Source organism: Sturnus vulgaris, chromosome 1 (genome assembly GCF_052056855.1).
Source record: "Sturnus vulgaris isolate bStuVul1 chromosome 1, bStuVul1.hap1, whole genome shotgun sequence".
Taxonomy (NCBI): Eukaryota; Metazoa; Chordata; class Aves; order Passeriformes; family Sturnidae; genus Sturnus; species Sturnus vulgaris.
In genome coordinates this window covers 26808215-26831820 of record NC_142243.1, presented here as the reverse complement: position 1 = coordinate 26831820, position 23606 = coordinate 26808215, and the positions used below count along the sequence as shown (strand labels likewise).

General features: G+C 35.4%; 1 protein-coding gene across 1 annotated transcript in view; it reads right to left on the bottom strand.

Moving 5' to 3' along the window:
• PHF14 (PHD finger protein 14) overlaps positions 1 to 23606 on the bottom strand; it is a 159415-nt gene that overhangs the window by 96163 nt on the left and 39646 nt on the right. The window contains exons 9-14 of the mRNA XM_088160059.1: positions 23210 to 23480; positions 22534 to 22640; positions 21116 to 21211; positions 19477 to 19580; positions 17907 to 18038; positions 9593 to 9761 (exon numbers count right to left, since the gene is read on the bottom strand). Of these exons, the coding sequence (XP_088016185.1) occupies positions 9593 to 9761; positions 17907 to 18038; positions 19477 to 19580; positions 21116 to 21211; positions 22534 to 22640; positions 23210 to 23480 (879 nt within the window). The remainder of the gene's footprint in view (positions 1 to 9592; positions 9762 to 17906; positions 18039 to 19476; positions 19581 to 21115; positions 21212 to 22533; positions 22641 to 23209; positions 23481 to 23606) is intronic.

The following is a 23606-nucleotide window of genomic DNA, read 5'->3' as shown; positions in this document are numbered from 1 at the left end:
TGTAAAACTTCTACCATTAGGAAGGACAACTCAGTCCAGATCAAAACAGAGCAAGGTGTGGATTAAAGAGATACAACATGACAACTGTGACAAGGTGACACTTCAGAACAAGAGTAATAATTTCAAAAAATGTACTGAACAATATGAAGTGGTTCAAAATATGTACCTACAAAATTTTCTTCCAGTAGAAATAAAAGACTTCTTTGAAAAATTATTTCAAATATTGACATTTAATGACTGCTGACTGGCAAGTCTTTGGTTGTGTCTCATCCTAAGTTCTGTACTTACACAGCTTTGGAATTCATTCAGTGGGCACTACAGCAAGGGCACAGTGTGTGATGTGCTCAGACACTTCCCTTACAAGTAACAGTAAGACTCCAGCCACTGAGCTCTGGAGCCCACAGCAGCAGAGTAGAATCACTATTCCAGCTACTACACAGGCAAGATTTAAATTTAGATGCCTACAGCTTGGGGCTGATACCATATAACCTCAACTGCCCCAAAAACTCAGGCAAACATGCCAAGGTCATAGTGTGTACAGACTATTTTTCATTTCATTCCTCTCACAATTATGGCAGTGAAATAATACAAATAAAGGAATGAATTGACACAGAAACCCAGTTGAATGAAGAAAATTTGACCTCCTGATACTATACCACAATATTTCTGTTCCTCCCCTTCTCTTGTGACTTCTTAAGCTCTTCTTCTCTAGTGCATCCAAACCACACTTCCCAACGTATCCTGAAGTTCTCCACATGTTCCCCAACTAAAGCAAGAACCTTTCCCATACTCAGACCTCATCCTTCCCATTTAGATGCTCTAAAAAATACTACAACAATTAATTACCTTAGGCATACATAGCTCTCAATCAAATATTGCAATAATGGGTCTACCAATTACTAAAGGCAATGCTACTATAGCATTAGTAGGCAAGTGACTAACTTATTTTCATTAGGAAATCAAGTTAGAAGCTATAATTATTTGAAATAAACAGTCCAAAGATTTAGCTGCTGCATCACTAAGAACACAACTTACACTGAACTGAAAGTGAAAAATAGTACCTTATTTCATTAGCAATTCATCCCAAACTAATCTGAGCAGCCCAAGAAAGGTCAATTAATTAAAATTCAGATGCCAGCATAAAATAGAATTATTTTTAAACAGGAACAAAAGAAACACTTTGATAAAAAAGTTTAAAATTGCAAAACATAAAATAGATTAAATTCTTCTTATTAGTCTTTTTTAGCATAACATTTTGAGGGGAAAGACACACCTCATCAAATAAACTGCTAATTAAACTCTTTAAAATCCTGTAAGATTATGTTCCTTAGGTAAAGAAACTGAGCTGTTTGATTCAATGAAATTGTCAAGATGAAAGCAAGCCATCTTTTCCAAGAATACCTTACCAAAGGTTCACCCTTCATAACAATTTTAATGCCCATCCTCTGAAAAGAGCAATGCTGTGAATAAATGAAACCTAAAGATTAACAATGTCCTTTTTCGTCTTTTACTTCAAGGCTTACTATCTGTGGAGGTTACAGAACCATCCCAAAGTATTAAGGCATGCCCCATTTCACTTATTTCAGTTATTTCATTAACTTCTGATTTTTCATTTAATAGTTGGAAAAGAGAAAATCCTACCTCTCTTGCTTATTGTTTTAAAAAAAATCACACAAAACATTACAAGAGTCCCTAGAGAGAAGCAGTGGTGGGCATCACATGCCAAGAGCTATCAAATCTGGAAAGAAAGAGAAGTAGGAAAACACCCAACATTGGATTGTTCCTATCTAATCTAATTTGTAATGATCTAAATTGACAGTTACTACAATATCCCATAAAATATGTATTGTTTTATAATGTACAACGCAAATAATAAAACACAATTAAGAAAGAATGTTAGAGGGGAAAAAATAGGAGAACTAGAGCATATACTGCCATAGCCAAGGGAAAGCTAAAGAATTGGTTTCTTTCAGCCATGGGGCTTTGTGTCACAAAAGTATTCATCCACGCTGTGCAGCATTCTGCTGTTACAGAGTGGAAACTTACATGTTGGCATAGGAAATTAAAAGAATCAGGACTTAAATGCCTAAAAAACAGAATACCAACACAATAAATTAATAATGAATGATGAAGTCATAAATTATATAATGTGACATGGATCAAATGTATGAGGTATATGGGATGATGCATGAGAGGAAATGGTGAATTTAAGACACTTAAAAAAAAAAAAATCAGAATATTAAAAAAACACTGTCCAAAATGGAATGAAAATATGCTAAGGGAAAAAAAATATGATCAACAACAGGTTCAAACCCAATAGCAGAAGAAAGACTGAAATGGGAATCTCCATTTTGAACTTGGAAAAGCTACAAGCAAATGCTTACATTTTGTATTTTTATTCACAAGCAACTGGACAACAATATGAAACACATAAAATGAAGAAGATTAGATAATGCATTGACTATAAGATTTTGAATATTCTCAGAAAAATAAATTCCATGCATGAGACAAATGAAAAGACATCTGTAAAGAACAAAAAGCCCAGAATGAACCCTATAGTCATTGAAAGGCAACAGACTGTTTGCAAAAGGAAACAAAGCAGCAAAGCAAAGCTGCAAAGGAAACAGTCTGTTTGCCATCACTAAGAGATGCAACAAGTTGACATGTTAGCTTCCACGTGGGAAAGTACAATGGTGAACAGGACAGAATAGGTGCCCACATGACCCAAAAACCGTTATGGCTGCCACCAAACCTCATTGTTATGTTTCAATGTTCATGCTTTAAACCAATTCATCCAAAGACAGCAATAGAAGGCAGAATGCTCCCTTGGAGCACTTTTGCCTTGCCAGCTGGAAGAAAAAAACCCAACATGACTGATCCAGAACTTGTAAACAAACCAAAACGGGAGAGGTGATTCCCAAAAGTCAGAAGTATATGCTCCTCATGAGCTTTTTTCTCAAGTGATCCTAGAGGATAAAAGTGTATACTGTTACCTATTTAATTCCTTCTTTTTTTTTTTTACAAGAAGACATAGAGGAGTTAACAATGTTAACAATACATGAAAAAGAATATGAAATACTGAAAGCAACTTTGGTCAGTGGCAAGCATTCAAGTCCACTCCACATGAAGTGAACCAGCATGGCTCTGGATTTGATCTCCTGTGTCACAGTTTTTCAGAAGATCAATGGAGCTTTCAAAACATCCCCTGAGAAAGGAAATAGAAATGTATGGGGGGTTAGACTACAGTGATATTTAAGATACACCTGACTTTCAAAACTATTGGTACTATATTAATTTCTTTCCTCTGCAGAAAGTCTGTAGCAGTTATTTTGCGTGTTTCAATTTTAAGACGGCAAAATGTGAAGAACTTAGGATGCTTTGATTTTTAGAGATCTATAAACTTCACATTTCTTGTCAGAAATAATAGCACATATTGATTTATGTTTCCTTGACAGACCTGTGGCTACAATGACCACTTGAAAAAGACATATAGCTGTCTTGTACACATGCTGAAATGCACAGTGGAGAGAATCACTGTAAGATTACATTCCATGTTTTAATTCTGGATCCTATCTAAATTCTTCAGACGTCCCGTCTATCTTATGTCAAGTTGTAGCTGACACACTAACATTAATGATACACTTTCACAGTTTTACCTTTTCTCAAACTATAGTTCATAGATACATATCACACATATCAAAAGTTCCAAACATCAACTCTTTCACTTATGCAGCCTTTACCATATACTGCTAAGGATAATCTAAAGAAAAAATCAGTAAACATTAGAGTGCTATATAATCATTCCAAACAAAGAAGTCAATGCAGGAGAATTTCATTACTGCAGAACAGAGGATAAAGCCAATATGAAATACAAGCAAAACAGAACACTCTCAGAAAATGAAATGGGGGAAACTCTCACTATACTAAAAAAATGACTTAATGAAATCAGTGCACTATCAATAGTGCATATAAAACACACCACAAAAACCTGTGAAAAAAGCCACACAGGTAGAAACTGCTCAGATAATGTGTTCTCTATCCTGCTACACATTAACCATGACCATTTTGCCAATACAGCAATTTTAAATTCATGACATCATCTATTCCTTGTGAAAAGTTAGAGATTACAAACTTCCTTTGCCAATGAAAAGGTTATAATGATACCAGTAGCAGGAACAATTCCTTTTGGCTCCCTTTGCTTTGTTAAAGGCAGAAGAAATGTTCAATTGACGGCACCAGATAGACATAAAATAATTTCAAATAAAGGTAAGGACTGCCATGTAGACACCAGATGGCACACTTGTTCAGTACAGATCAAAGTGAGTATCTGAAATGGTAGATCTATTGCTACTATTCAAAAAATATCTCTGAAATAATAATTAAATTTTCCAGAAAAATGATAGAAATAAAAAGGGAACTGTCAGACAAAAAAAAGAAACAGTAGTAAATCAAAATATGATTATAAAAAGAAACAAGTCAAACACGAAGCTTAGTTACACAGAATTACAATCTTTATCTACTTATTTAGTTTCCATTGTCTTGAGAAGTTTTTTTACTACAAAATCAAAAATTTTGCCACATTCCTGCTGCCAAGCAAAACTATAACTGAGTGTATCAATTAACTTGTAACTACTGTTTCTCGGGCTTAAACAAGCAACAGAATTTGAGAAAGAGCAGGATTGACTTCTATCCTTTTTAACACTGATTTCCTCCAAATCACATGTTTAGGGAACTGAAACAGAAGCAAGAAGACAACAGGCCAGAAAGGCACAGTTTTCAGGCTAAAACAGGTGATTCTTTCCTGGAAATCTCAACTTAAGAGTACTTTTTTGCAGAAGTGATAGCTATGCCAGTTACCAGAATTGACACCATTGGAATACCATTTGGAATATGTCCATTTCTCCATGCCTTTGCTGCATGAAAAACAAGTGATCTTTCATCTGCAGGTCTTTTTTTTCTTCTTGCTTTCTTAAAAATCAAACCAACCAACTAAAACAATCCTCAAACTCCAAACAAAACCAACCAACCAAAAAAAAAAAACCAAAACAACAACAACAACAAAAAACAACAACAACAAAAAACAACAACAACAAAAAACAACAACAACAAAAAACAACAACAACAAAAAACAACAACAACAAAAAACAACAACAACAAAAAACAACAACAACAAAAAACTAACAAAACAAACAGAAAAAAAAAACAAAATCCAAAGCAAACAAACAAAAAAAACCCCACAACGAAGATGTAAAACTCTGATACACTCCTTTGCTTCAGGCATTGCAGAAGAGCTAGATCTTACTGCACTCCATTCTGAATTTCATCTGAAGCCAAAAGAGAGTCCTATTGCCCTATATTATCATGTATCGATGTATTTGGCAAGCTGAAATAATTAGTTTATACATTTGTGACATTTGTGATGTCATAGGCTCAGTTGAGTCTTTTAATTGATGAAGAAAACAAAGTTATTTTACAATGCTCATTATATTGAAAACTTTAAGTTTCAGAAAGTTGACTGACTACAGATTTTTTTCCAAGAGCATTTATGTTCAGTTGACAGCAAGTAATCTTTAAATTCTGTGTGTCAAAACCATAACTAACACAGACTTTTTAATGTTAAACAGAAAAATTACTGTGTGTTCCTCTGGATTACATACAATACAATTACAGAAAAGAGAGTTTCAGGTGTCAAATAGCAAAAATAAGTTTGGTATCAGAGCATCAGAATACTTCATTTACAGGTTTCAACAATTAAGTTCCCAAAATTATTTTATTTCACCTTTGTAACACTGGGTAGACAGCTGCTTCTCAATAAAAAGGAATAAAAAATTGAATTTCCAAAAAACAAGCCACGCAAAAAAAACCCCCTCTAATATTGCTCCTTAGGAGTACCCGGGTCTGACAGATTTATTGGATGATGGAATATTCAATAACACAAACACTATTTAACTCCAAAGGATACACCAAGCATCCCTTCCATTCCAGAGCACATAGCTAGCCCAGCAGCACAACATTGCTTTAGAAGATGTTGTATGTATGTGACATTACACTTCCAGACAACAGCATATATAGAAGGCAAAGCACAGTTGATGAAATCTTTAAAAACATACTTAAGATCATTTTTTCAAAAGGACGGAAGGAAAACCCTTATTTTGCAAAAATAAGACACCAGATTAACAGAACTACTTTAGCAATGACATGTTTATAAAAAAATAATCTGTGTATTCTTTTTTATTCTAGGATAGTAAATTAAGTTGACAGATTTTTAAAAGCTGTGTTTTTATAATATGGATCACCTCAAAGAGACTCTCAAAATCTGAACATACATAGCTGAACAGAGGAAAACCATTAATCTCTCAATTTACTGCTGACAAATGCTATTTGCATCTCTTTAAAGTATTTTCCAAAGAAACAATCTATTCTATAATCTTCATGAAAAAAAGTGAAAGAAATGGTACAGTTTAGAAAAGCAAATATTAAAAATACATATTCAGATTTATAAAAAAATATGAAGAAGGTGTTTATTGATATCTGGTTTATGCAATTAGCTATTGATTTCTATTAGCTACTTGCTAATCATTAGCTATTAATTTCTATGAAATTAACTAGCAGCAGAAATAATGATTTGTGATGCTTATAAAAGTGTGAAATTGGAATTATAAAGATAACAGATTTTAAATAAACCTAGTTTAAAAAGCTATGCACTGAAATGCAGAAAACCTTTAAAAGCTCACTACATATGGCTTGAAATGTATAAAACATAAACAATTCATTAAATTCTGTCTGCAAATGCAGCCATTATACAACAGCATTAGGTATAATGACCTAATGTCTTGTTTATTTACATTCATTTGTCATTTGTACAGACCCTGACTCACAGTAAAATTATGGCATGTTTAAATTTACTGTTGTATATTCATTTACATGGTCTTAGGAAGTTCAAAACCAGAGAGATCTTCCTGTAAACTTATGTTACATTTCAATGTACAATATGATAGTTGCAGTCTCCAAAACAATGGAGTGCCAATGGCTGGACTTACTCTCTGTCTTCCCAAGTCTTTGAAAGAGCTGCTCTACAATGCAGAAATGGCATCAGCCTGCTACAGGATGAGGATGGTCAGCTCACAAACAGGAATACAGACAAGGCAGAGGTGTTGAATGCTTTCTTTGCCTCCATCTTCAACAGCAACGACAGGCTAAGTGGGTTCCAGTGCCCTCAGCTGAAGACCATGGTTCTGAGAATGCTGAATTCCCAGTCAATACAGAATTTGTGTGGGATTCACTACTCCAGCTAGATCCCTGTAAGTCTGTAGCATCTAATGTTTGATGATTTTAGAGTGCTCCTGGGAATCCAAGAGATCCCAGTTGACTGGAAGCTGGCAAATGTTGTCCCAGACTTGAATAATGGCAAGGAGGACCCTGGAAACTACAGGTCTATCAGTCTCGATTCAATGACTGGCAAAATTATGAAGAAGATTATTCTGGGAGATACTGAAAAACTCTTGAAGGATAACAAAGTCATGAGTCAGAGCCATCACAGCTTCATGAGGGGAAGTTCATCTTGTCAAGCTTGATGTCCTTAAGTTAAAGTGAGTGGGGTGACATCAGACTAGTAGGGTTCTGCATCACTCCATATGAGGCCCAATTCTTCTTAGCATCTTCATAAACCATTTGGACACAGGACTCGAAGATATACAAAGTAGGCTTGCCAATCATACTAAATTGGGAGGAGCTGCTGACTTCCTCAAAGGCAAAGAGGCCCTGCAGGGGGTCCTAAAGGAGAGGGCTGGGCAATTGCCAGCTGTATCAAGCTTAACAAGGGCAAGGGCCAGAATCTGCACCTGGGACAAGGCAATCCTCAATGTACAGACAAACTGAGGAATGAGAGGCTGGAGAGCAGTGCCACAGAAAGGGATTCGGAGGTCCTGGTCCATGGCAAGTTGAACAGGAGCCAGCAGTGCTCTGGCAGCCAGGAGTGCCATGGGAGGGGATTGTCCCACTCTGCTCTGAACTTATATATTTATGTAACACATGAAGCACAAATCACCAATGTAGCACCAGTTTAGCACATCATAGTCAGATTTCTCTCCATTTTGCACACAATAACTTTGGCAGTTACTACATGGGCTTTAGAACAAACCAGTCTTGTATTCCTATGGATTTCTGAACAATGCTTTCTATTACTCCTTTTTTTGTTGTTGGTTTTTTTTTGGTTTTTTTTTTACAACTATGGATGTCTTTCCTGCAGTAATTTTAGTTCTTTTTAGTCCCAGAATCATGATTCTTCACACCCTAAGAGAAGTACATTAGGTATAAAAAGATAGAAGAGAAAGCAAGAAGAAAAATGGGAGATAAGATACAAAGGATTCAGCAAGCAGAACACTAGGTAAATCTTTCTGTATGAACAACAGCATAACAACAGTGAGTTCAATCTACCCAGGAAGCTGTAAGTTTCTATGAGCTCTTATGCATAAGGAGGAAGGGTACTTTCCCTCACTGAGGAAAAGAAAGAAGTTTCTCAAAATTTAATTCTGGATTACTCACACTCCTAATAGTTTGAGCTAAATAAATCTGCTTAGCTTGAGTCATTCTTAATGTACTGAGTCACAGATCAAGAAAGAGAAGCCATCAGGTAAATCAAAGCTGTGGCCCAAAATTAAAGCAAACATTTAAGACTGCATTAGGAAAAGACTTGTTAAATCCTATCAGTGTACCTTAAGTATGGTATCTGCTAGTATAATCATAAAATGTCTGGAAACTTCGTGAAGAAAATAAAGTTGTGCTGCATGAGAGATGGAGTCTATCTAACTCTAATGTGGGAGGTTGTAATATTTCCTGATATTAAGAAATATATTGGAAGATGAACCACTTCTGTCTGAAGGGATACGGGAACACTACTCATCCCATAACCTGGACTTAAATGCCCTTTGATATTTTTATGTTCTTTTTATAGATGGTATGACACAACACACATGAAAAGCCTTGTTTTCTGAACAACTAGGAGAGAAAATTTAAGGAAAAGTGCACAGTGATTAATAAAAAAGTACTGCTTTCAAAGGAAGGAAAGATGCTAAATATTTCACCAGTACAGGAAGCAAGAGGTTTTGCTTGTCTTCTCAAAATTATATCCACCATGAAAGTTTAAGAAAACATATGTTGACTAGTGAGGCTAGGAAGCCAAACAAACTGAAATAAAAGGGTCTTGTGACAGTCACAAAATGTGCAGTCAGTCAATAGGTTGCCTGTAGATAATGAAACAAGTAATTATTTTACAGCTACAATTCAATATATTTAAATCTACCCTAGTAAGTGTCCTTACTACTACAATGAAGAAGAGCTGTTAAGGCTAAGTTTAAGTGCAAACTGAATTTTTCCTTAAGCTTGTACAGCTCTTCACCGTGTTTCCCAGCTTTCTATTTTAGCAAAACAGTATTTACCACAACTAATAAAGCACTAAAAGGAGAAAATGGAATATATAACAAAACCAGAACATCAATCTAAATTAAATTCCTCAATCCAAAATGTCCACAATGTAGTTCATCTGAAACAATATTATTATGAATATGAGCCTCAAAACTCCACCATCATTTACCGTGTTTCTGATTGGAATTTTCTTCGGTTCTGTTGGCACATCCTGAGGAACAAATTTCACTGGTTCCTTAATTTGCCTCCTTGATCTTTTGGTCCCATCTGGTAAGGTTTCCATGGCGATATCAGCCTCCATATCACTGCTACCTGCCTGGTCACACTCTGAGCATTGCCTGCAAAGCGGAAGATTTTCTTTTTAAGACTGCAGTCACAAGAGCAGAAAAAGAAACATATTGAAGAGTTTGTGTTTAAGATAAATTCAAAAGTCAAGAAATCAAATGGACATCTAAAACAACCAAGCAAAACACAAGTAAGATATTCTTATTTTCCTGACAGTACTTAACTTTGAAAGACAAGATTCTGAAAATAGGAATTAATCTTTAGGAATTAATCTTCAAGAAAAATGCCTCTTATTTCATCATTTTCATTCTACCACATCTTCCTTTTTAAAGCTGCCCACTGATATCTAATCTATTAATTACTGTAGCTGCTGCTGCAGTTTAATTATAGAATTATAGTCATTTGGATTGGAAGAGATCGTAAAGATCATCTAGTTCCCACCCCTTGCCATGGGCAGGGGCACCCTCCACTAGACCAGATTGCTAATCTTTACAATGACATGATGCTGAACTCATTCCAGTGAGAGCAGGCTATAGTAGCAGGTATTTGGAGGAGACATGTTTGTTATGAAAATAAATTTTAGTATCCAGTTCCTAAGGGAGTGGGTTTTAAATCTGAAAAACATAGTTAGGAGAAAATTACAAATATAGAAGCTAGAGACAGATATTAACAAACTTTGAACACTAAATTGAAAAAAATGCCTATTGAGTTTCTGAAAAAGTACAAAATCACCATCAGAACTTCAAAAATTAAGAGACGCTAAAGTAATGCTATTAACAAGCTCCATAACAGAATTAATGAGATAGGAATTCACCAGGATTTGGTTTTATTTACAAAAAATCATCTTATGCAAAGTCATAAATGCAGATGTTTACTAAAAAAATATGTTAATATGAAAACATAAAAATTATACTCACTGGAAGAGCCAGTTTTAATTACTTCTCACACTGCACTTCCAATTCAAAAAACTACAAGTCCACCCAAAGTCCAATTCACCACTATTCTCCTCTTAAACATGTTTTTAAATAGTACCAACGGAAAAAAAAATTCAACCTAATGTGCTATTAATTGGCATTAACAGAGATAAGCACATTAAAATTATCTACATGATAGAGCATATTTGCTTTGGAAGGAGACAAAACAAAAACTCCTTGTATTTAATTATTTGAACTTAAATTTTAATACACAAGAAAGCATATCCCTCCTATATAAACAAAAGTACAAAGTCAGATACACGTGTTGTGTTTGAACCTATTTGTACCAACTTACACATTCAACAGGAATAGTTCTTGTCCTGTGAACTTCAGTGAGGGCTAACACAATATCAAGTCCATCAACTTTCAATGTTTTCTAATTCTTTCAAAGTAATCCAAGCAATACAATCTCAGATCTCTCCCAGCTATACCAAAAGGCACCAGGAGTCAATATGGTTTGATACACAGACCAGTGGCTACCAAGTCAGAATAGGAGGAATCTAGTCATGGATTGGGTAACAGATCAATGTAACCCTGACTAACTCAGGACTGTTCTCCTTTAACTTTTCCATATGTAAATTTTAAATAATTGTAGCTACATTATAATATTACAAAGACTCATCACCTCCTATCTCAAAAGCACTTAAGACAGGGTAAATAGGACATATGAAAGTACTTGGAATACTTTCTGGTCTAGAAAAGCAGAAGAACAGGGTAGATTGCGGGAAAGATAACAGTTTCTCCCCTCTCTCAGGTAAGTATGGAGTCTTTATGAATAGCCAAAACACAGTAAGTCAGTTTATATCCTTTTCAAACAGTTTTGGGTCAGCATACAAGAGTGTAGTCCTGTATTCTTCCTCCTTGTCCTGGTTACAGAGAAAAGGGGGATAGAGTTTTTAGCACTGTTTAGTTTTTAATTCCATACCATGCACATCATCACTGGGGGCGTGAATTTGGCAGGAAGAGCCGAGTGCCAGAAACTGAAAATCTGCCATCTTGCTTGGATGTCTCAGGAGAGAAGGTGCTGGGATCAGCGGGCCCCAGTCCCTCTCTGCCATTGCTGGTCCCTTTCCCATTGCAAACGCCCCCCCGAGCTGGGGCAGTGAAAGCAGCCGGCCGGAGCCGGTGGTGTGCTGCCATTGCCGGCAGCGCGGCACTCGGTGAGGAAGGGCAAACACTGCCCAACACAGCGAGCACAGCGGGCTGGGGAGAACAGCAGGAAGCACAACTGCAGCCATCTGGCTTCTGAGTGCCAGCCCAGCTCTGTGCTGGTTTCCTCACACTGAGCCAGGGGGAGGCCGAGCTGCAAGGGCTCTCCTCACCTTAAAGCCTTTGTCCAGCAGCACTATTTTTGGGAAACATTTTTGTTTGCTCCCAGAGTAAACAAAACACTGTGGGTAAAATTGTGGGTAAAACACTCTCCCTCTCTCGTATACCTTTTGCTATTAATACTCCTGTGGTTATTGTGATTTTAGTTAATCTCTCTCTATTGTTCCTCCATTATCAGAAGAGGTGGGGAAAAAGGGAATAGCTTACTTGGAGCTGTGTTTCCTGTGCTTGATAAAATGATCACACTCTTTACAAGCCCCAGTTTGCTACACAAACAGTAACTGTTAAGACCTCTAGGCCTTAAGACACTAGAATATCGAAAAATATAAGGTTTAATAGCTTTCACAATGCTACTTTTTACAGTTACATGTTTATATAAATTTGTGTGAATATACACATACAAATATGTATTTATATGCAATCAAGTTAATAATGGCATGCAGACCAAACTACTATTATTTTAAGATTTTATAGAGAAAGGCACTCCAATGAAGCAGAGAGAACCTTTAAGTAACAATATTCCCCTCAGAATCTTGCATGTCTGCTTAGCTGTACGTTACTTTGAGTTCTTTAGTTTTTAAGATGCATTGTTCTTAAAGCTGTCCACACAAGGCTTTAAGGTGAATTTCTGTTTAGTAAGCAGAGAGCATGGCCCTCCATAACACCGCAGCATCAGTCATGTCATTAATTTATGTACTGGAAAGCACAACTGAAAGTAATTACTGTGATCTGCTTATGCAGATATAAACAGTATCTATGAAAACGTTCAAAAATTCTATGAGCAGTTCTTACAAAGCATTTATTTTCCCTATTATGGTGGTAAAAACATGTGCTGTGTATAAATTATAGAAAAAGCTTCCATAACTTAAGAGCTGCACTAAAAATGACACTTTTATAAGAGAAACAAATAGTCATAGGGTTTTACAACAGTATTTGGAGTTGAGAATCAGTTTCTTGGATCTACCACACTACATGTATGATTTAAATAATTCCCGTTGTTTATCTCTCTGTTATTACAAGGGAAAGACACCATTTTTCTACTACCTATGTTCAGCCAGTTCTACATAAAATACCCGTGCAGACCACTAAAATCCTGAAGTTCCACTGTTATCTTATTTAAAAATATATGTGAAGCATTTTAATTTTTATGTTACTGAGGAAGATAGGAAACATCTCAACCAAAAGATGAGGTACTGCATGCAAGTTCCTTAAATTCTGTTTTTATGAACAAACTTGCTCTGAAACAGGTTGTCCAAATGTGAAAGCAATCAAAATTACAAAAAAAAACTAGATCTAGAAAACAAAAGCAAAATCATACTATGATAGGGGTGAGGGTGTTGTGTGAATCACATATCAAAACTTCACATCATTATCCCTCTTACAAAACAGACAAACTTCAACTACAAAGCAGCTTGGATGTTGGCTCCCATAGAGCCACAGAAAAGCTATTACAGACACATACTCCTCTGACTTGGAAATAATCTCTTTTCAGCTCTTCTTATAGTTTATCTCAACATCGTTCTTGAATTTAAAATACTCTTCCCATTCTGCTGTTTAATCCCAATATAGTCATAGAAAACAGTTCCTTTTCACTATGCCACAGTCCTGCTCACTTAATTTCAACCTGTCACAGCAGGTCACCTTTAGAACCACTGCAACAATCTTTGACTACCTCTAAATTAGCAAGCATTACTATGCAGCATAAACAAAATAACAGGAGAAATGGTGCCAAAGATTCAACTTTCAGTACACAGGGTTTGTTTTGCTTTTAGTCTAGACCCACAGAGAAAATGAGTAGCAGGCAACAGTATGCCTATGTCTAAAATGTGCCTACTGCTAAAATTACTGGAAGTTTTTGTTCCATCAAGAAATCTCAGTACTGATTTGAAATCTCTTAATCATACAGAAAGTCTTTGATTAAGCAATAACAACCTACAGAACAAAAAAGAAATTGTGTGATTTTGTTGTGTTTCCAATCTAACTTGGTACAAGAATCAGAGATAACTTCCCACCTCATAAACATCTTGTCAACTCAGAAGCAGTGAGCTGGGAAAGAGTGTATTCAAATTACTTAGCAAATACCACTACAGTGCTTCCAGAAAACAGTTCTGTCCTCAGTGTTTAAAAAGCAAAACAAGCAGGGTTTGTTTTCATAAGGAAGACATGCTCCCTGACAAATCACCTCTCACTATGTTTACAAAGAATTAAGCCACTTTGAACTCGAGAAACCTGGACCACAGCTTCAAGATGACACCTGTGCTCTATAAATTACACATGTATATGATGTACTGGAGGTGGAAAAAACACAGGGCTGCTCTTATTCTGGAGATAAAAGACAGTATATACGAACCTAATACAGTTGTCAAAAAGCTTCAGAGAGCACCTTACAGAGTGTAAAGTTACAGAGTTTTTTAAAAAAAGAAAATTTGCCATTTGCAACAACCCAAACATCCTTCAATTAGGACAAATGACAAATACATAAAAATGTATATTCCACTCATATTTATGTAACTTAATAATTTTATATCATTATTCAGTGATTCAGGATGAAAAAACAGTTAAAGAGGTGCTGGATCAGTACTGAATGAATGAGGTCAGGAATATGAATGAATGTCCAGATACTGCATCGGTGTTCATGGAACTACTGGTCAGGAACTCTACAGCTCATTGTGTCCTGTGGCCAATACTCCCCACAGCAATCACCACTAAAATAACTTGGCCTTCTAGAGCAAAAATAAAACCAACCAAGCTTAATACAACCATTAGACTTTGTTTTGTCCATCTCAGTCCCCAGTATTTCATATGCTACCCGAAATTATCACAGTTTTTCAGCAATCTCATTCCAGTAGAAGTTAATCCTTGTTGGTAGCTGCCAAGTATTTTCTTAATGAAAATATCAGTATTTTACAATTAGATCATGATTCATTATATTGTCTGCCAACACTTGTGTATTGCTTTACTGCCAATTAAGATCATTCTCTAGCAGGAAAATACATCCAGAATGGCCAGGAGCATAAAAGCACACAAGTTGTCAGCAAGAATGATAAGACTTAGTATTATGATAACATGTTAATCAAAATAATACTCAATTGTTTAATCAATAGGATTTCTAAGAAACTTAAAATCGCAATTTTTAAAATGAAAGTAAACTTTTCATTTAAGGTTTATGCTGAAATGAAACAGCATTTCATTGTATGGTTAAAACGTCTGATCTAGGAGTTGGACTCAATTCTTCAAACTCAGGATATTCTATGATTCTACTCTGAAAGCACAGCATCAAAACAGGCATAAATTAACACTTTAATGTGTTATTACATAAAATAGTTCCTATGCTCTTCATCTCAAATCCATCTGAAATGAGGACAGGCTTTGAAATCACTATGGTACAAACTGATGGGTAAGATGCTATAACTGTTACCTTGAAGAAAACTGTCAGGCCTCTGAACAAGGAAAATTTTTAGTCTTAAGTGTTTTAAACCAGTTAAACTACTAAGATATGAAATACTGGTGGTTCACCAGGTCTAAATTCTTATTATGATTTCACTAAGACTAAAACTGTTAACTCATTTTAAATTTTAGAAACACTGAGATAATGAAATATAACTTGTGCTTTCTTCAACAAATTAGCTTTTAAATACATAATACATTTATTTTTTTCTCTTACTATTAATATATAATACTGGATTTAATTTAACAATTTCAAAACCCTTTCTGGCAAACTGTAATTTAAACTATTAAATGCTGAACATGAAATGGACAAAAAGTTTAACTGCAAATTAGTCTATGTAGCATCACACACATAACCTGAATCACCTGACATCCTCAAACATGATATAAATACAATGTTTATGGAATACACTCACGTTAAAGTACCCATTGATTATATATTATTATATATTGGTAAAGTATGTGACAGTAATAATAAAATCTTTTTCAAGGGTTCAAGTTAGCTATTCTGAGTACATTACTAGCAGTGATAATGGAACAGAAAGAAAAAAACCCAAGAAACCGTTATTTTTAATTGTTTATTGATTACAATTTTCTAAAAGAACTAAACTCACTGTTTTTAACCACTCTATTTAAATAATGTCTTTCAACCTGCCTAGTGTTTCAAGGGATTTTCCACTATACCAATTTTCTTTTGTTTTTCTGCTATGCTCCTATTACATCCTATACAAATATCTGAAAAGTACATGGCCCCTTCTAAAAAAAAATGCACTTTTCTTCATATCTTAATCAAAAGATAAAAACTGTATTCAAAACAGCAGGGGAGGAAAAACCTGCTGAACTCTAACTTGGATTAAGGGTCTGTTCTATATGCTCTCCACTGATCCTGAAAAGAATACATAAAAGAATGTGCAATGATGAAAAGAATGCAATCAATGCAGCTCAATTTGTCTGCTATCATCTCACACTCCAGAATATGCCTGAGCTAATTAGAAGTAAAAGACAAGTTTGTGATCTGAGATATAACTGAAGCATGAAATTCACAACAAAGCTAACTTATAGCTTTGAAATGAAAGAGCTTTACTACCTAACCTGACCCATCCTGCCTTTAACACCTACTGAGAATTAGTTTTACATCTTTTGGACTGATAGCTTTTAGTGAGCCTTTTCAACTTCGTTAAAAAGCAGAACAAAAATCAAATCTCCTGTGTAAATGAAGAAGTTATCTAAAAATATAATAAAAAAGAAGCTTCCATGTAAAATAACTACTTGGCAAATTTGACCAAAGAGATCAAAAGTCTAACAACACACTACATTAAATAATTAAAGGAAAATTAGGTTCAGGAATGTATTAGGAATGGTGGAAATATTTTTGAGATTTTCATCTTTTAACTGAAATTCCCGTTAATTTAATAAGGAAATTTACTGAGGTAAATCCAAGTTTTGTCACATTAAGATATAAAAAAGAGAGGCCTCCCATTTTATATACTGGCCATCTTGTTCTTCACACAGCCTTCAAAACTGACCAAAAAGATGGCTGAAGCAAATGTTTTATGTTCTAAGTTCTTTAACAAAAAATTCAGAGATACATGAAGAAAAACAGAAACTAATCTTTTTCTGTTAAAATAATTTTGCTGTCTTTTTAAAATTCTTGTACTATTCTGATTTGGTACCTGAACATTCAGACAAGATGATGAATGACTCCTCGAGATGGTGTACTATAACTTCTTGCCAGCTACAAACTGTTTCTGAATTTGTTCTAAAACGTTTCAGAGCAGTTTAAACATGCAGATTGCTAACACTACAGAGCAGAGCAAGCTAATTTTATGACAGTATGGAAATCAGAATCTCTGGCACCTTATCATTTCTCCACTGTACAACTTAGCTTTTGTTCTGCCCTGCAAGCATGAAAGAACTTTAATTCATGGAAATGTAACTGCAGTAAGCACAGTTATATACATACTTCTGCAATTGTACATTTGAGTCATAAGACAGCAGTAAACTCAAGACTTCCCATACTGCAATAAACAGAGCTACTACTTACAAGTTTATTTAAAAGTATTACAAGTATTTGCCTGAAGATCCAACAGAGAGCTGCTTATCTAAGTCCTAACATGAACAGAAAACCAAGTCTTTCATTTCCCAAAAGTATTAGCCTAAAACTTCCCTCTGCTATTATACTGCGGCAATAACAATCACAAATGAATTCAAAACCCAAGAAAATTACAGCTATAACCTATTTTTACACAGTGGCTAATAATGAGAAAATCTTTACAACTTCTTTTTTTTAACCTTGCAACATCACTGCTAATAACCTGAAAATAAAAAAACTGCTCAAACTGCATTAAAGCAATGTCTAATCCATTCAGAATTTGCAAGTCTTTTCACATTTACATCCTACTCTAAGTACAGAGACAGCACAGGACAACACATTAACTGTGATCTTACCAGTAACTGTTCTTGGTCTTCCTTGGCATCCTTGTAAGAGGTGGATCCAAGCAACCAAGATGATAATGGAGTTTACAAGTGTCACACAATAGCAGTAGGTGTTGATCATGGTTCTTCTTGCAAATTCCACAACTTTTCATGGACGTAGCAGAAAAGCATTACAATTACACACTCATAAAGAATAAATTATACATCCCAGCACATTCCCCAGTTTCAATACAGACATGTGGCAACTTCAATTTCAATGTTATCATTTAAGTGCATAATTGCTTTTTGGAATAATTATGGAGTAGTTTTATGGAGAATTTTTTTTTAAGGAGCTTCTACCTATGTACAGTAAAATTGTAAAAGGCTCTTAGTAAGAGTTAGCAAAAAATGGTTGTCATTTACATTTTTGAGGACTTCCAACAAGTTAGTAATCAGTCAATACTTCAATAAAATATACCAGTGGCAAGTGGAAAAAAAATACAACAAATCCTTTAGCAGAAAATTATGCTGCAAGTACCAATCTTAGTAATCAATCATACACTTATGCAAGTAACCACCTTGAAATGCTGCTGCTATGCTGGGCAATGTAAATCATTAGAAATTATGCTTCCTTTTTATTATTATTTTAGTGGAATTGAAATTTTAGTTATTTTGAAAAGATAGCTGTTCACTGATGGAACTATAACATGGAAGGAACTGAGTGCATTTGAATGAAACAGAATTGGTGAAGCATGACTCCAATTTGTGTACATCGAAACTGCCAAATCCTCACCCCACTGCCGTGTTTTCAAGATTTCTACCTCTTGCAGCACTAAAATTAACTTTTGCTAGTGTAAATCATCCTCTCCCCTTAGCCTTCTAGCAGGGCAAGACACCACTTGCTGTGGCTGGGATACCTGGCTGCTGCTCTCTAGGTAAGCAATAGACCATGTCACTCCTCAGCTGTGGTGAGAAAAGATCCCAGATGACATGCATGTATTTTGCACAGTCACAATCTGGGATCCTAGTTTGCATCCCATTATTAGGTTTAATAAAAACCCAGTCAGTAGCTTCACAGCTTACAGAAGAGGGGAAAAGGTGGAACTATGACAGAATAAGTGAATACATTTCATAACCTTGGGAATTAATAAAAATAGAAGTAGGGAAATATAGCTGAGCAAAAAGTGAGAGGTCTTATGACAAGTGTTTTGTTGCATCCAGGAATCGTGACTGAATAGCATCATCACTGTTCTCAAAATCATCCACTCAGATGACTGCATTCAAAGAACAAAGTGACCAGTTAGTTCTCACATCGAAAAAATGAAAAACCCTTCTACTTCAAACGCAAGGAGTTACTTTCGTCCTTAAAGCACTGCTGTCAAATTAGCAAAAACACCCGAACTTTACTCATGTGTGGTAGGGTGAAAAACTGACCACTATTCAACTTATTCACTGACCACTATTCAAAAATAAGTAAAGCGCATAGACAACTTTAAAGCATTTTTAAAATTAAAAAGGGAAGCAAACAATTTTCTCAGAACACTTTTCTGAAACCATAAATTAGTAGATACTGTATCTATTCTGTCAAAATTTAATTACTTGCCTATAAAGTACTGCCGGAAGTGTAGATGCCTTTTGTGCTCCTCCTTCCTTTTTACTTGGTTTCCTTTCCTTAGGAGCCCGTAAAATTGCTGGTATGTTCAATTTCTATTGGATTTGAAGAAATGCAGTACACGTGAGTCTTGACACTTTTAAAGAATATTTCTCTAACCTCAATGCATGAAGAAAAAGACACATAACGAGTGGGAAATTGCTTAGCTAACTATTTTACGGACCACATTTATCCCAGTATGATTCTGTAATATAAAGTAATCTTACAGTCATTTTTTCAATTCAGTAAGAAACACACAGAAAGACTAGCTTTTAGAATTTTTCTTCAAGCTTCCAATGTAGAGATGGACAAGGATGCATTTCGCTAGGAAGCTGAAACAAGCAAAGGCAGATTCATGAAAGTGACAGCGTACTGAGGCAGTTTATTTTCCCCAGCATCGCAGCTACACTGGTGCACGACAGGTTAATTAGAAAAATTATCTTATTGGACCAAGCCCTTCACAAAGCAGACGAGACTCTCGTTGGGTTTCTACTATCTGCAGTATTCTGGCTTCTCAGACAGCAACCATCTATCAAAGTCATTTCTCAGCAGCCCCATGGGTCTGCATCTGTTCAACCAACTGGAAAAAAATGTCATGCAAGCTGTGTAAATGAGTTCTACTTAGCTTTGCTTTCTTTTTTTTTTTCAAATTGAGTAACATTTGCATCAGGAAATATGTTTGCAAATACTTACTCAAAGGAAGGAAAAATAATCTTGGTTTAAAATGTATGTTATGCAAGAATTCCTTGCAAGTAGGAGAGGTGGGCAGACAAATGGAACTAGTAAAAGGTTGCATATCTTAGGAACTATTACAGCACAAAGAAAGAGTAAGGTTCATTTTCAGAACAGCAGCACAAACTCAGCAGTAACAAAGGGCATGTCAAAATAGCGAATAATTTTATGTCTGCATTTCCACAATGAACAGCTTCTTCAATCTTAAATCATAACTGGAAATCACTGCAATCTCCCTCTCATCCAAAATGTTCACTGACATTTAATATCTCTGACATAAAATATATATTAAAACACTGCAAAAATTTTCTTTTTTTCCCGTATCAGCGGGAACAAAGATAATTGCTGGCAACAGGAAGTAACCCAAATCTTCTGTTGTCCTAGATATTCATATTCATTTGATCAAAATATTCTCCTCTGTCTAGTTACACACCATTACGTATATATTGCAGTTAAATGGATTTTTATCTTCTCTTATAAAAGCCATAAAGAGTTAACTTATCATTTGAAGCCTACAGTAACTAAAGACAAATGGAGAAAAAAGCAGTGGGATTAACTCATGCTTCATGCTAAGCTGCATCACAAATGACAGGTCAATCACTTATATCAAATGAAAGAATTTTGCAAACAAGCACACTACTGCAACAACAGAATTAAGCTACACGTTCCCAGTAGGTGGCTTGCAGAAGTCTATGTACTTCAATCAGGAAGCATTATCCCCTGAGTAAAGCCTGGGTCTGATCAAATCAAATGTATTTATTCAGTCATAGAAGTGGCAGACAGAAACAAAAGGCCTATTCTTAGAAAACCTGCTGTTCTGCTGTTTTGTTCTGTAAAGGGAGACACGGAACCAACCAACCTGTCCAATGATTCTACCCAGCAGAGCCCAAATGCCTTGCCCTTCATTTCGCAGTTTTCCATTCATATTTTGTAGCTCTTCCAAAGACTCACACAGCTGAAAAGTTACAGAAGAAAAATAGGGAACAGTAAAGAAAATCAATTCCGAGTTATTAAATAAAATTTACTCAACTCTAACTTACCAAGGGTGCATTAATTTATTGTAGGATTAGAAAAACAATGAAACTCATACCAATATGGCTGAGATCAGAACAACCATTCAGTAATTTAATAGAAATAAAACAAAAGCCCAGAGCAAACACTTGTTTTGTAAAGACCAGAAGTATTTCAGCATGGAAATAAGGTTTCATAAAGTCAAATGTAAATCAAAACTAAAATACAGCAACATATTATATGTGCTGTCCACAGTACTAAGGCAGTAAGACTTTAACAAGCAAATATAAATGAATTAAAACTCTCTTTTGCCACATTCTCACAGAAAGGGAAAATTTAGAAGTAAAGGCTGAAAGGAAAATAAAGGGGTTGTTTTCTTCTGGAAGTAACTATTAGTATTTTGGAAGATAACTATTAATTTGGTTAACAGCTCCAGGCACAATTTCCTTCCCCTTTATCATCTCTGGGCACTTCACAAGGATCTGCTGCTACATTTTCCGTACACAAAACGTACATTTAAAACACACACAAAACAGTTTAGGAATTAATAGTAACACCATTTTTTGTCATCATTAACTATCAATACGCTGTTGAATTCAACAAGAATTGCAGCATGTCATCTGTCACAAAGGGTACAGTATATCAATGTTTCAAAATAAGTGAATATTAAAATAAGTATTTGGTAAAAATGAGAAAAGTTATCTTTTAATCATAATGGTGATTTAATAAAAAAATTAATTAGCAGCATTTTGGGGGAGCAAAGCCATGATTTATGGGCATCAAATTTGTTATACCCTAAAAAGCATAGAGAGGACGCTGTGGAGGTGTCAATACTGATTATTTCTGTCTGAGAAATTAGTCAAGCCATTAAAGCCAAGCCCAACTGGAGTTGTAGTTAACATAAATAAATAAATAAATAACACTCTTGAGTGTTGTAGATTGCCAGTTATCAAGTACCAATCATGCAGGCTCAAACAGGTCCATGTGCAATTTGTTACTGGAGCTCTGAGTAGGGTCAGTTAAACACACTGACTTGTGTCCAGTCAACATACCATATTTTAAAAATTGATATTACTTGTATGGGAGAAGACAGATCACTGAATATTTTTAAAAGAAGAAATATGCTTTTAAATATTACTTTTAAATGATCAATAGTTTGCATCTCACTTTCATCCGAATTTTTTTTCCACAGAAAGAAAAATTCTATCAAAGTTAACAGTAGAAACACTAAAATGATACAAGGGTTTATCACCCCTTTTTCTTTACCTTATTATACTCCACATGAAGCTTTTCTTGCTCATTTTCTAACTTATCCTTGATATTCTTCTGTTCAGCCATATTCTCCTGGATTTGAATCATGCGCATATTTCTCTCTGTTTAAAAGAAAACCACATTAGTTCCTATTCTTGAATGTACATTTTCAAATTCTATGCACTAAAAAAAGTGAAGCAATCTAAAGTAAAAAACTGTAACAATACAAAGACACAAAACTATGACCTATAAGTTTAATACACAGACTGAGTAGAACGAACAGTCATAACATTTATATTTTGCTGCATAAATACTGTAGTTGCTTAAATGATGAACTTGGATCAGGATCTAGCAAACAGTGAAAAAGTCATGCTATTCCACATAGAAATGGAGGAGAATCTAAGGAAAAAATATTATACCAGAAGTGACCTACTCTCTTCGTAATGACAGTTTAGTCTCCTGTCTATATTTGAATGATTTTATTCTTTTTTGAAGTGTCTTTTAAAAAAGTAACTTTCTGTGTAAACAGAAAGCAGTAATATACCTAACCTAAAATGAAGTCATAATCCTCATTTATCGACTCTAAACCATTAAGTGCAATGAAAATAAAAAAGCCAAGGAAATAGCACAGCACAACGCAGCAAAGCAATAACCTTTTCATTTGAGAAAAATGAGCCGTTTCCACCCTTACCAAGGTAATAATTCACAAAGTCAGCAGTGAGAGCTGGTTGTTTATGTTTTCTTCTTCCATCAACACTGGAACTCGTATCTGAGGTGTCCACTGGAAAAATGTCTGTGCTGATTCCCATCAACTCGGCTTTGCGCATGAGCTTCCGTATGGCTGAAGCGCTGCTCGTGAGCGGCCGGGGCAGCTTCTCCCTGGGAACCCAGGCCTGGGGCCTGGTGGTGCGCGCCAGCTCTGCCTTGGCACGGTACTGCTGCAGCCTGGCATTGATTCGAGCCTGCAGTGAAGAGTCCCACAAATCAAAAACATCAAGGAACGATTCGAAATCAGTTTCGAGTTGTAATTTGGAACAAATCTGCCTTTTATTTTTATTTTAAAAGCTGCACAATACAATCAGTGCCGT